Source organism: Cucurbita pepo, chromosome LG01 (assembly GCF_002806865.2).
Source record: "Cucurbita pepo subsp. pepo cultivar mu-cu-16 chromosome LG01, ASM280686v2, whole genome shotgun sequence".
Classification (NCBI taxonomy): domain Eukaryota; kingdom Viridiplantae; phylum Streptophyta; class Magnoliopsida; order Cucurbitales; family Cucurbitaceae; genus Cucurbita; species Cucurbita pepo.
The window spans coordinates 10,013,632-10,027,066 of NC_036638.1; the positions used below are offsets into that span (position 1 = coordinate 10,013,632).

General features: G+C 38.5%; 2 protein-coding genes across 5 annotated transcripts; both read right to left on the reverse strand.

The window, feature by feature from the left end:
* Positions 1–1,723: 1,723 nt before the first annotated feature.
* LOC111779180 (protein EI24 homolog) lies at positions 1,724–6,775 on the reverse strand. 2 transcript variants are annotated; one of them, XM_023659278.1, is made up of 12 exons: positions 6,487–6,775; positions 6,174–6,239; positions 5,190–5,340; positions 4,766–4,818; positions 4,531–4,659; positions 4,365–4,428; positions 4,087–4,172; positions 3,915–3,997; positions 3,030–3,106; positions 2,778–2,893; positions 2,199–2,308; positions 1,724–2,078 (listed from the first exon to the last, which is right to left on the reverse strand). In XM_023659278.1, the coding sequence occupies exons 1-11, from the start codon at positions 6,606–6,608 to the stop codon at positions 2,242–2,244; spliced, it is 1,014 nt and encodes a 337-aa protein (XP_023515046.1). In that variant the 5' UTR covers positions 6,609–6,775; the 3' UTR covers positions 1,724–2,078; positions 2,199–2,241. The 2 variants fall into 2 exon arrangements, with proteins under 2 accessions (XP_023515046.1, XP_023515037.1); XM_023659269.1 differs by having other exon boundaries at positions 1,724–2,084; positions 6,487–6,774.
* A 1,644-nt stretch (positions 6,776–8,419) lies between these two features.
* LOC111789305 (probable magnesium transporter NIPA4) lies at positions 8,420–13,006 on the reverse strand. 3 transcript variants are annotated; one of them, XM_023670140.1, is made up of 10 exons: positions 12,821–13,006; positions 12,471–12,626; positions 12,013–12,069; positions 10,910–11,000; positions 10,674–10,834; positions 10,470–10,597; positions 10,249–10,386; positions 9,157–9,249; positions 8,805–8,910; positions 8,420–8,719 (listed from the first exon to the last, which is right to left on the reverse strand). In XM_023670140.1, the coding sequence occupies exons 2-10, from the start codon at positions 12,622–12,624 to the stop codon at positions 8,613–8,615; spliced, it is 1,035 nt and encodes a 344-aa protein (XP_023525908.1). In that variant the 5' UTR covers positions 12,625–12,626; positions 12,821–13,006; the 3' UTR covers positions 8,420–8,612. The 3 variants fall into 3 exon arrangements, with proteins under 3 accessions (XP_023525908.1, XP_023525829.1, XP_023525981.1); XM_023670061.1 differs by having other exon boundaries at positions 12,471–13,006; XM_023670213.1 differs by lacking the exons at positions 12,471–12,626; positions 12,821–13,006 and adding an exon at positions 12,174–12,433.
* Positions 13,007–13,435: the final 429 nt, after the last annotated feature.

Genomic DNA, 13,435 nt, shown 5'->3' on the forward strand with positions numbered 1-13,435 from the left:
TTAGGTAGATGATTGAGAGTGAGACTGTACAGGAGGAGATTTCTATTATATATATATATATATATATATATATATGTTTTTAATTATAATATATATTGCTTTTTTTTTTCTTTGTACAATAAATGCATTGAATTTGAAGAAAAAAAAAAAGGAATTTCATTTGAGGGATAAAAAAGAAAAAGAAAAACTCAAGGGAGAATGTTCTTTGTGGCTAAGTTGTGTTGTTTTTCTTTCACTTTTTGACCATTCACTGCATAAAAAAGCATCTCCTTTTTCCATCCTGTCCCTCAAAAACCTATGTTTTTTTATTGGGTGCTGTTATTAGATTAGATGCAAATTTGAACTAATAAAAAAATGTGAGAATTAGATGCAAACCTTTGAACTGTGAGCGTTAAGTTATCTAGAATCTCGACCTGAAAACGGAATACTCGAGCCAAGGGAAAAAACCCTTCGGTGCATGTTGCTCGTGACATACATATATCATTATTAAATTGAATATAGCTCGGCTCGGGTTTACTCTGGTTTTTCTTTTCAAACCATATCACTTCCTTTTCATTTATCGTCTACAAGACGTCACTAAATAAACATTTGGTGAAAGACGGAAGCATCAACTTTGAAATGGTAATAAATATCTTTATTCACTAAATTATGTTTGAATTGACGATATAGATTAAAGTAAGAGTGATAAATAAGGAAGTTGAATAGTCGGCGACATCCCTGGTCACATTTTGATTCGGTCAATTTAAATTTAATGGTAAATAAAGCATTCCATCACATCAATGCATAAAACAAAACAAGATTTTGAAACGTATAGAATTAAATGTAAGAGAAGAAGAAGATGGGCAAAAAGTCGTCAATTGGGTTTGCATTGTTACAGTATAATAAAAATCCAAATGGGCAATTTGTAATTTAATGTACTCATCATTTCCTATTCAATTCAGCTGTCCCCACACCCACATTATTGCCTTCTACCAATTTCTCAACATATTCATATTTTCAAATTATATATATATATATATACATATATATTTCTTTTGAAAAGAATAATTGTCTTTTTTGGAAACAAATGGCAAAGAAAGATCTCAAGAATCTTAAGTGAATTCTCAAAACCACTCTCAACTAAATATATAATTATATCAAATCATAATACCCAATAAGCAGACATGCAAATTTCATGATTTCATAAACACCCATTTCATCTCGACTTTATCTACTAAACTATGCTCGATTAGAATCATATTAAAATAATTAAAATAAGTGGAGATGGTGGATCAGAGTACATCAGCCTAACATCTGGCAGGGGTGGGGAAGAATTAAATATGGAGCTTACGTGGACCAATCACATTCATGTTAGGTGTAGCTAGAGTCAGTGGAGAAGTGAGTAATAAAAACTTTATTCTTACTTGTGAGAATCTGCAATGAATATATGTATGTATGTATGTATGTATGAGCATTCAAATGTGTTCCATTTCTCATTGATCAGACAGGAAAAAACTCATAAATGATACCTTTTGCCATTTGCTGCTTTCAACTTCAGCCCCATTTTCCGGTTTCTCACAGAGCTTTATTGTATGAACACAACATATCTATCTATCTGCAGATGTAAAAGATTTGAAGGATGTAAATCAGTTTAATTAACTCCTTTTTCTGCTTTCTAATGATACCCAGAATCAATTTACCTTCTTCTCACCACCAACTTATGAACAATTGTATACTCAATCCATCAAGTCAAGGCAGAAGATTGCACAACGATTCTTATCAACTCTATCCACTCTAAGTTGTTCATTCTTGATTGTACATAATTCACACATTGAACTGAAGCAAAGAGTTGGAACAATCTTTCTACTGAACATAAGTTATTTACATTATTTAACGAGGTTACAGAAAAATTATCACTCGGCATCGCACATTCTTATCTATCCGCCCAATTAATTGCGTACCTATTCGATATTCACACAGCAACCGATCTTACAAACTGCGGTTATGAATCTACCTATGGTTGATCTTCACCTACGGTATCGTTTCTGTACGGATGAGGGAGGAATCACTTGTAGCATCTGACTTGAGTCACTTGGATTCTGCTCCTTCAGATAGATTAAGAATTGAGAGACGATATATTATGCAGCAATACTTCATAATAAATGAACATGCAGGAAATATTCTGAATAGAAGGCAATGGCTAATGAATTTTTGCTTACTGTTCATAAAACGTTTATGTATTGACCCAGACTCCAGAACTTGTTATAGTTCCTTGTTTTGCTGCATCTTTTCTTGTGATTCATGAGGGAAGAGAGTCAAGAGCTTCATCCTACAAGGCCAATCAACATGGGGAAAAAACATTGGTAGGCAATACTAAAGTTTCCCTGCTTCACGGACAGTTCTAATCTAGTAAAGTTCAAAATATCACATAATTGAAGTTTTTCAGGTTTTCCATTCGTTGGTTCAATCTCTACAATTTATTGTACTCTTATATCACAGAGCACAAAGTCATAGCCTCACTAACTAAACCTCTATCTATTATCTTCGTGAAAATGGGTTTCTTTCTTTTGTCCATTTTTTAGACAGACTCTGCTGTTTTTCCCCGTTACAACTCCAGAGAGATTTTGCAGCATTTGCTTAACATTACAAACATCGTTCCTTGTCACATTTAGTCAACTTCTATTCTATATAGATACAAGAAATTATTATTAGATCAGAAATCCAAAGGTTATTCGAATAGTCTCAGCAAATTATTCTATTTTGCAAATACAAGTTTAGCGTGAAGAAAGACAACTTACGACAATGTATTTGCAGCATAGAAAATTGGAAACCTTCCCAGTCCTGCACATTTCCAAGTTGTTCTCTGTGAATAAATATCCTTCTCGGCAACTGAGCCCGTGGCTGTCAGAACAAACTAAAAAGCATATGGGATGAAACCCAAACAAAAGAACAGTAAGGAGTGAGTAATTGAGGAAAGAGAACATCGGTACAAATTTAAAAGGAAATGAGTTTGTGTGTGTGAAGAGAGGGAGACAAATGGTTCAATTTACCAGTGGAAATAAGATAGCCATTACTCCATAGCTCACAAGTGGTGAGAAGAAAAATATCGCAAGAACGCAAGGACTACCTGGAAAGACCATTAAACTGGTATGCCTCAAACTTCTTAGAAGTATAACGTATTGTTTCAAATCACAACTATGGTGACCATAACAAGAAAATAGTTGTGATTTGAGTCATTTCTATGGTGACCAAACACGAAATAAAAATAAAACTCTAAAATATGAAATGAAAGCAAAATGTCATGAGAAAGGATTTAACACCATCAAATACTCGATATTTGCTTCTAGATCCACTACTCACATTAGTAACAATTTTGTCTACCACGAAGTTAATGTTAACTGCCAAGAGCCAAGATATGCCAATTGAGAACTATAATGGTGGTTGTCTTAACTTAGGGAGTGAGAGAAGCCAAGAATAAAGAAACCTTGAATTGTACAGAAATGATGGTAACATACGAATGAAATCTCAGGTAAATAGAGAACTGGCTCCTTGAGCCAAGCTTGATATCAGAACTCTTAACTCTTCTCTCACCCTCCCCACCACCAATTTGTAATGATTCTTTTTCTTAGTTCAACAACGTGGATGTGAGGATTCAAACATTTGACCTTATGCTTTAACCAATTGAGCTATATCCTAGATCTATCGCTTTAAAATATTCCAATCATAACAAACAAACTTAGTACTTCTCCTATCAAACTAACTAAATAGCCATCTCACTGAAAAACAAACAAATTAATCTTTATAATCAACCTTCACATCATATGGAGCTGCATTGGACTATTTAACAGCAGATTTTCCTTCCTAATATTCAAAACCGAAACTAGCAAACTATAGCAACTAAAACTAAATAAATCAATCAAGTCATGGAGTCCTACCAAAACCAGCAAAGAAAGCCCAGTTAGACTCGAAAAAGTCCAGCCTTCTATCCAGACTCACTTCTGAAAGATTCCACTTGTACCTACAAGTGAAAGAATTGAATTGAATTGAATAGTTCACCAAGTGAATAGTCGATGCACATCATAACTTATAAGGGAAAGCACCACATACTCAAAACAATAGTAGGCGTACATCCAAGAAAGAAGCATAAAATTGAGTGTCTTTCCCACGAAAGGCAAGAAACCTGTAGCATAGACCTACATGTATCAGAAAACAATTTAGACATTGGATACGAGAAGAAGAATGTGAATGTTATATATAACTGCAAATAAGCAACTCAGCTTCTACAAATGCTCATAATAAAAGAAAGATAACCACACACAACCAAATGAAGTAGAAAGAAACAAATATAAGAGCATCAAGGAAAGACAAAATTTCAAAGCAATTACCTCAAGGAAGAAGGAGTTGATCAGAAGTAGAGAATATAGCTGCTCTCCTATTCCTATTACAACCCTGAGAAAAACTTTAGGTTAAACAAGTATCAAGCAAAAAAGTGCATCAAACAAGCAGCAAAGAACATTTCAGAAATCACCAATGACCAAATTAAAAACATACCTCCCCAATCCAATTGATTTTCCTGTTTGAGCAGCATTGGAAGATCCATCGTTTAGTCCTGAGGGGTCCACTGCGGTTGGCCCAGATTGTCCCATTGCAGCAAAGCCATGTTTAGCAATATCATTGTACCTGGACCAGAAAGAAACTCTTCAGAAACTTCAGATCAACAAATGGTCACTTTGCAAAAACTACTAGTTGAACCCGTTCTGAGTGAAAATAGAAGGGAAAGAAATACCAGATATTGCTCAGAATGAAGCTGAAAATGTACATTGGATAAAACCAGAACAACTGCAAGCAATATTCACATAAACAATTAGTCGGTAAAAAAAATTGAGATGAACACAAAATAAATAAATATGTTATCCAAGGTTCTTGATTGAATCATGTTCAGTCATTACATATAAACCAGTTAAGTACAATAATCATAGTATGCAACCATATTGAAATATCAAAGAAATTCTCCTGTCAAACGGAAATATTATAATCCATAAGAATATTACTGAACTCGCAAAAAGAAAAGATTATAAGCGTAATTTTAAACGTGGTTTGTCTTTTTCCAATTAATTTTGACAGAAACTGTTGGAAAAATTAAATAATCTGTGATGCATGCCGGAGAAACAACTTCTTAATTAACAACATGGCATCAAATATGTACTTACATAAAAAAGTTGTATCAGTCCATGACGTAAGAAAGAATATAATTTTAAAGCACCACCAAATGCGCCCAACTTGTGAGAATTAATCATTGATTGCTGATCAGGTAATATCCATTGTAGGGTTGGGATGACAACTGAGTTTAGGATCAATAGACTGCAAAAAAGGAAGCAAGAAAGCTGCTGACTTTTCATTGTTTAACATTTTTTTGTTAAGAAACAAAAGAGACAGGGAAGTGCTGATGAAAACTAGATATGTCAAAACAATCTCTGAGAAAATTAAGGTCCTTTAAATATGTTATTAATTTCTATTACAAAAAACTAAACCGTAGTCCACAAGACACAAGAATGTGGACATCCCCCTCACCCTCAAGAGAGAAAAGGAGGGGGAGAAACTTTACGGAAAGAGTCGAGAAGTAAGTTTCTGACTCAGTTCGATTAGACCACTGCCCAAGAGCCAAAACTTAGTTTTTATTAGATCCAAGACTGAGTTAAAGCATGTGGAATAAAAAACAGAGTTCCGGTTGTTATTTTTCGACATCATTGTGAGAAATGTTCAAATTCAATGATTTTGAGACGTATGATCCGCGACGTCGTAAAACCGAAACCCTATTAAATTTTTAGACAATATATGCATAGATTGACAAAGATGCAGGCAAATTTCCATATCAATCAAAGGAAGAAATATTGTGAGTTTATAAATTCCTAAATTGAATTAAGTTCAAATTGGATAGCTTCATCCCAATGTGGAGATGAAAAGAATGCATATTCCTAACATAGACTAGATCGTGCTATCCTATTTGGATTCCTTGCAACATATTACTAGTTAATAAGTTCTTAAAGAGCGTAATTCAGAAACACAACAGAAGAGCCGACAAAAAAAAGGCAAATTGGTTGTTTATTTGAAACGGAAAAGTGGGAACAAGAGTAAATGCTATATCCCGAAAATGATGCGCAAAGAGAGAGAGAGAGAGGGTCGAGTAGAATTACCTTCCTAAGAAGATCAAACCATTCAATAAAAAACACTGACCCGTCCGGATCAAAAGCTTTTTCGACCTGAAACACATCTTCAGATGATATTATAAAAACAACAACAAAAGAAGCGTAATTCATAGTAAAGAAGTAGAGAAAATCCTTCTTCTTTCCCCTCATACATCCTTGAGAAAGCTTGTTGAACTCAATTAAAAGCAAAAAAGGGGGAAAACTCAAAAGAATTAGTGTTCATAGATTCCCGTCCAGTAATCTCAGCGATGGAAAATCAAAATATGAAGTTGAAGTACAAGTGGAAGACGCGAGATGGCACCTGCGACAGAGGATCACAACACGGTGAAGACAACAGGCGTCAATAAAACCTTCAAGCCATAGTTGAGAAGCCCTTCTTGCTTTTTCTCCAAAATCCTTAATCAGTGGTTCAGCAGAATCCATCGTTGAAATGCAGAGAAAATCAGGAACACCAAAATGTTTTGGGGGAGGGAGAGCCAATTCGATCGCTGCTCCCTCAAGGTCGAAGATGGTCGAGAACTCGAGATTGACTATGGTTCGCTTCCATCGAAGGCAACAATAAGATTACCCGCGACACGGTAACTGCCAAAACGACGACGTTCAAGTGGAATTGCACTGGACATTCGCGACGGCTTTAGTTGTTTTTAAAAATATTTTAGAATTAAACTATTTCTCTAATAATTTGTTTCTATCAAATAATATCCTTATTTACTTAAGCGAAATCCTTGGAAAATCACTAATTTGTTAGGATATTTTAAATAAAAATTCAAATTTAATCTCTTTTTTTTCAATATTAATTAGTTTTTTTTATTTTTTTTATTATGTATATTGGATTTTCTCGAGAAAAAAAGAATAATTTCATTGGTTAGGACAAAAAAAAAAGTCAACGGGAACCAACTAATTTATATTCCAATTATTCTGAAGCTATAAAGTTATAGCACAATCTAAGCATAAATTAGTGAATAACACATCAATTCATCTCCGTGTAGATGATTCAATTATCCACATGGTAATTCAGGTAGGATAAAATTTTTGGACCAACCCAAAATTTTCGAGTTGGTTAGGTTGGTAATCCGAGTAAGCCAAAATTATTTCATAACCTAATACAATCCTCTATATTGGTTGGGCGTGCGGCGACGGAGCAGTGTGCAAGATTGAGAGTAGGCATGTGGCATTACAAGTGCAAGCGACCGGTGTGATGCGTGCAACTATGAAGAGCAGTGCAATGTGGCATGGCATGGGCATATGATGCGACAGTGACAATCGAGACCAAGACTAGCATGGCAAGCGAGCAACAAGCAGGTATGTGACGTTGCAAGTGCAAGCGAGCGGTGTGATGCATGCAACTATGAAGAGCAGTGCAATGTGGCATGGCATGGGCATACAATGCGACAGCAACAATCGAGACCAAGACTAGCATGGCAAGCGAGCGGCAAGCAGGCATATGACGTTGCAAGTGCAAGTGAGCGGTGTGATGCGTGCAACTATGAAGAGCAGTGCAATGTGGCATGGCATGGGCATACAATGCGACAGCAACAATCGAGACCAAGACTAGCATGGCAAGCGAACGACAAGCAGGCATGTGACGTTGCAAGTGCAAGTGAGCGGTGTGATGCGTGCAACTATGAAGAGCAGTGCAATGTGGCATGGCATGGGCATACAATGCGACAGCAACAATCGAGACCAAGACTAGCATGTCAAGCGAGCAACAAGCAGGCATGTGACGTTGCAAGTGCAAGTGAGCGGTGTGATGCGTGCAACTATGAAGAGCAGTGCAACGTGGCATGGCATGAGCATACGATGCGACAGCGACAATCGAGCCCAGGACCAGCATGGCAAGCAAGCGGCAAGCAGGCATGTGGCATGGCATGGACATACGATGCGACAGCAACAATCGAGACCAAGACCAGCATGGCAAGCGAGCGGCAAGCAAACATGGGACGTTGCAAGTGCAAGTGAGCGGTGTGATGCATGTAACTATGAAGAGCAGTGCAATGTGGCGTGCGAATACGAGTAGCAACGCGACATGCCTGAGCATGCAATGTGACCCAAACTTTTTTTCCTTGAACTCGATCTGTCCAGAAAAATAACTTAACCCAATCCTTCCGATTCGAGTTGGGTTTGTCTAGTTTTTGAGTTTGACGAGTTCGACGCTACTTGCTTCTCGAATTGAGATTCCTCGTTCAAAAGAAGCTCGGGGTGGGGCCATACGATCCATACTATATGAGATTTGGTTGGTGTTTCTCAAATTAGTCCATTTGTAAATAATGGTTGTAAAATTACAGTCCTGTTCATATAAGGGGACAGAATTTGTATGAACAATGTAATTGCTGAAACTGCATAGACGTAGGGAAAGAGAACCAAAACGAAAGCATTCCCCACTTCTATACCAGTTTTTCTCAAAGAATATGATCCAATTGAGAAGGCTCAAGACCTCATGGATTCTTGCCGTCTTAGAGGTATGCCTTCCAAACCATTATATCCGTCCTCCTCCACGTGCTTGGGAAGTCGTATTGGCAATGACGTCGGTACGCCTGTTAGAATTTGAAAACCGAACGTACGTAAAAGCAGTCGACAGGGTCAACTAAAACGCAGTGGATAAGAGCCATAAGAGCTTACCATCAACCATGTCCTTTGTTTTGTGAAGAAGAAAGGTCCCTGAAAGAATAGTCACAAAGCCACACAATTCTGTGATCACTTGTGTTGGGCTCTGCCTATCCCAATCCTGAAAATGAATAGCAATTTTTGTTACCATCTCAGTATTGATATCTGCAACCAGCAGTTGTATAAGTCGAAAGACCGTTCTAGATATGTCGTATACTTGTTAGATTTGCATATATTTGAACCGTGAGCTCATTATGGAACACGAATCAATCAAAAACATGTATTTTGTACTTGGAACGTTTTCTAAAGCATTTAGAACGTCATTTCAAACAATCCCACTCGTTCTCGTTGAGAAACATGAATATACCTTAAACATGATAACACTTGCCAAAATGGTCAGGGATGTGAACATCACGTAGTATATGGGAGACACAACAGCAGTGTTGAAGGTATCAAGCGCCTGCAATGAGGAGGAAAAAAGTATCATAGGAGTCTTGATGAATAACTTATTTTTCGTGTTAAATTATCGGATCGAAAGAGGTACACTAGCTTTCAAGTTGAATTGACCATAAGTTGCATGGATCTATAACTTCCTAGCCCACCGCTAGCAGATATTATTCGTTTTAACCCGTTACGTATCACAGTCAGCCTCACGATTTTAAAATGCATCTACTGGGGAGAGGTTTCCAACACCCTTATAAGGAATATTTTGTTCCCCTCTCCAACCGATGTGGGATCTCACAATCCGCCCTCCTTGGGGGCCCACGTCCTCGGTGGCACATTACCTGGTGTCTGGCTCTGATACCATTTGTAACAGCCTAAGCCCACCGCTAGTAGATATTGTCCGCTTTGGCCCATTACATATCATTGTTAGCCTCACGATTTTAAATGTGTTTACTAGGGAGAAGTTTCCACACCCTTATAAGAAATGTTTCGTCCTCCTCTCCAACCGACGTGGGATCACACAATCCACCCCCTTGGGACCCAGCGTCCTCGCTGGCACACCGTCCGGTGTTTATAACAATCCAAGTCCAACACTAGCAGATATTGTCTACTTGACCCGTTACGTATCGCCATCAGCCTCATGGATTTAAAATGCATCTACTAGGTAAAGGTTTCCACACTCTTACAAGGAATGCTTCGTTCTCCTCTCCAACCGATGTGGGATCACACAATCCACCCCCTTGGGACCCAGCGTTCTCGCTGGCACACCACCCGGTGTCTATAACGATCCAAGCCCACCGCTAGCACATATTGTCCGCTTTGGCCCATTACATATCACCGTTAGCCTCATGGTTTTAAAATGCATCTACTAGGTAAAGGTTTCCACACCCTTATAAGGAATGCTTCGTTCCCCTCTCCAACCAATGTGAGATCTCACAGAATCTCTCGAAGATGGTAGTAGAAAAGAAGAGAAAGCAAAGCTCGAAAAAGAACATAAACAAAAATGCTCACTTACCTTGTTCAGATAATTCAGCTGAGTAAGCAAAAATGTAGCTACAATTATAGCAAAAATCCAAGTTTGGGGATAAACGAGCTGATTGACTCCAGATAGTGTCAACTTCATGGCAATTCCAAGAGCTTTAACACCCATAACCTACATGGAACACTAATTATTTCCTAAGCGTGTAAAGGAAAGAAAACACAATGAGCAGTTCATAATGAACATAGCATACTTACAGATAAAGAGCCTAAAAGGGAACAAACTCCAATATAAACCATTATGTGTGTCTGGCCATATTGAGGTATAAAGTGGAATATAAGTATAATTGCACAGGTTATGACCAGAGTCGCATACAAAAGAAAGGCTGCCATGAAAAAGAGTTCACTGTTGTAAGCATGAGACTGAGAAGAACAAAAGAATATACAGAAAACGCTTCGTACCTGGCTCCATTGCCATTTGCCAAAGTTCTGTCACGGATTCTATTTCACGCTCTTGGGGAGCGTGAAGAACGATGGCCGTGGAGCCAACGACACATAGAACACAACCAAGAACTCCAAAAATATGTAGCTTCTCTCGTAAAATGATATGAGCAAGAACAGCACTGAAGGAAGAGATCAAGAATCAGCAGTGAATTCAACAAATTTAAACTTTGGTTTGAGCAATCTTTGAGGCATGCCTGATTATTATGCTGAGAGCTCCGAGAGGAGTGACTAGTAAGGCGGGTGCAAATGCGTACGCCACGAAATTAGCAATTTCTCCAACAATCACTGTTAAAATGATAGTGATCAATCAGATCTAACTCCAAATTCACTGGTCATCTAAAGCCACATAACTATGAAGAACTCGTTTTGGTTGATGATTAGTACATAAAAATAGCTTGGTTTTGAAACTTAGAACTGTGGTAAAATCCATAATGACCCAACTGATATCAAAGAGATTCATCACGATTTGAATCCATGTTTATCATTGAAGACGTGACATATCTTATGCACAGAGAATACCAGTGTAAGGGTCCAAGCCTACCACTAGCAGATATTGTCCTCTTTGGGCTTTCCCTTTTGAGCTTACCCTCAAGGTTTTTTAAATGTGTATGCTAGGGAGAGGTTTTCACACCCTTATAAAGAATGTTTCATTCGTTTCTCTAATCGATATGGGATCTCACAATCCACCCCACTTCGAGTCCTAGCGTCCTTGCTGGCACACCACCCGGTGTTTGGGTTTGATACCATTTGTAACATCCCAAGCCCACCGCTTGCAGATATTGTCTTCTTTGGGCTTTCCCTTTCAGGCTTCCCCTCAAGGTTTTTAAAACGTGTCGGCTAGGGAGAGGCTTCCACACCCTTATAAAGAATGCTTTGTTCCCCTCTCCAATCTATGTGAGATCTCACAATCCACCCCCCTTCGGAGCCCAGCGTCCTCGCTAGCATACCGCCCGATGTCTAGCTCGGATACTATTTGTAACAACCCAAGTCCACCCCTAGCAAACATTGTCTTCTTTGGGTTTTCCCTTTCAGACTTCCCCTCAAGATTTTTAAAACACATCTGCAAGGGAGAGGTTTCCACACCCTTATAAAGAATGTTTCGTTCCCCTCTCCAATCGATGTGAGATCTCACAACTAGATAATCAAAGGAACTTTCAAGAATCCATGCTTCTGCAAGTTTCAGAGTACAGTTCAGTTCAGTTTTTTCGACATGCTTTAGCCAAATCGAAATATCGATACAGTTGCAATTGATATCACAAACATCAATGAACAATCCCAAAGAGCGTTTGAAACTCACTTGTTATCATGCCCAACCACCACAATGGCTCGTATAAGTAAGTAAATCCGCCCGCTCCTGTAAGGAATCAATAAGCAAATTTAAAGAAATCAATCAACTCCCGAAACTACATGATTGATGAAGTTGGAATAGTGGGAAGGTGTTAGTAGATTTAATGATACCCCCTTAGATTTTACTCGTTGCCGCATAATTTAGAAAGAAACTGGTGTTAATGACCTCGAACTGTTTCATTTCCGGTACCAATTCATTGGATGCGGATCAATATAGACAAATCTCTAATAACTCGAGACAGCAGAGCATCGTTGGACGCCAATCCATATTGGAAAGGGCATTAAATCGACACCAAAATTTCCATATCCAATCAAAACATAATTGAATCTTAAACAAAGAACAGAAATCGATCTCAAACGAATCAGGGGAAGAAATTTAAACATCTTACAATTGCTGGAGAAGCATACCTGCACTGATTCCTGACGCTCCGGCCTTCTTCAACCCCTTCTTCTTGACAATGAAGCTCCCACCGATGAAGAAGCTGGAAGAAAGCGCAAGAACGAGGCCTTTGATATTATCCGAGGACATACCCTCGTGCCAACTCGGAGCCTCGGCGGCCATGGCTGCGAAAATGGGGGAAATTAGCTTAAGGAATCAACGAACCAATCGGAGCCTAGTTCATCGCAGGCGCAAAGAGGAGGGGGTTAGAAACCGTCGGTAACCCACTAACAAATATAGAAATGGGTTTAACTCGAAAGGGAAGATTTGAACATGGATGGAGCGAAAGATTGAAAAGAAGAGCGGCGGTGGGAATTACGAGGAGGTTGCTGAAGCTTGTGATTGTGTCGGCGGTTCTTAGAGAGGCCCCGGTGGGGGAGGGAAGCTGGATACAGCTGGGCCGGTGCTTGGATTGGATCGGAAGGCCGTGAAGGCGGAGAGAGAGGGGGAGAGAGAGAGAGAGAGAGACGGAGAGATTTTTTTCAAAAATTGTGGACTCTGCTACTCGCACTTGGACTCGGACTCAGAGTTGGAAGAGGTCGTCTCGCTATCCAATTTGGGTCTACACACAGTTCGTCCAGTCAGCACAACAGTCACAAAATCTAAACAAAATTATTTTAAGGTTAAAATGTAACAAATTAATTTATTATCTAAATTAATTAAATAATAATCATTTCCGATATTAATTTGTTACATTAATAACTAAAATCTTATAAAATTTAAATATCAAATATTTACGACTCACACCACATCATTGATATTTATTATGTATTCACTTAAAATGTGATAAATTTTTTAAATTGAATATCACCGATGCATATTAAATTTGCTTGTGTTTGTCAACGGCTTTCAAGCTTGACTAATCCAGATTTGGTCGGAGAGGTGAGTCAGGGACTCACTTGGCTTTTGTTGCGGAGCTCGTAGTCTTCCTACC

Coding starts and splice junctions, on each gene's coding strand:
- LOC111779180 (XM_023659278.1), bottom strand. CDS start 6,608: ATGGATTCTGCTGAACCACTGATTAAGGATTTTGGAGAAAAAGCAAGA. Junction 5,341..6,173: donor GGTTTGATCTTCTTAGGAAG/GTAATTCTACTC, acceptor CCTTTTTTGCAG/TCTATTGATCCTAAACTCAG. Junction 2,894..3,029: donor TGGCTATCTTATTTCCACTG/GTAAATTGAACC, acceptor TATGCTTTTTAG/TTTGTTCTGACAGCCACGGG.
- LOC111789305 (XM_023670140.1), bottom strand. CDS start 12,624: ATGGCCGCCGAGGCTCCGAGTTGGCACGAGGGTATGTCCTCGGATAAT. Junction 10,387..10,469: donor CCCTTTTAGGCTCTTTATCT/GTAAGTATGCTA, acceptor TGTTCCATGTAG/GTTATGGGTGTTAAAGCTCT. Junction 8,720..8,804: donor AACAAAGGACATGGTTGATG/GTAAGCTCTTAT, acceptor AAATTCTAACAG/GCGTACCGACGTCATTGCCA.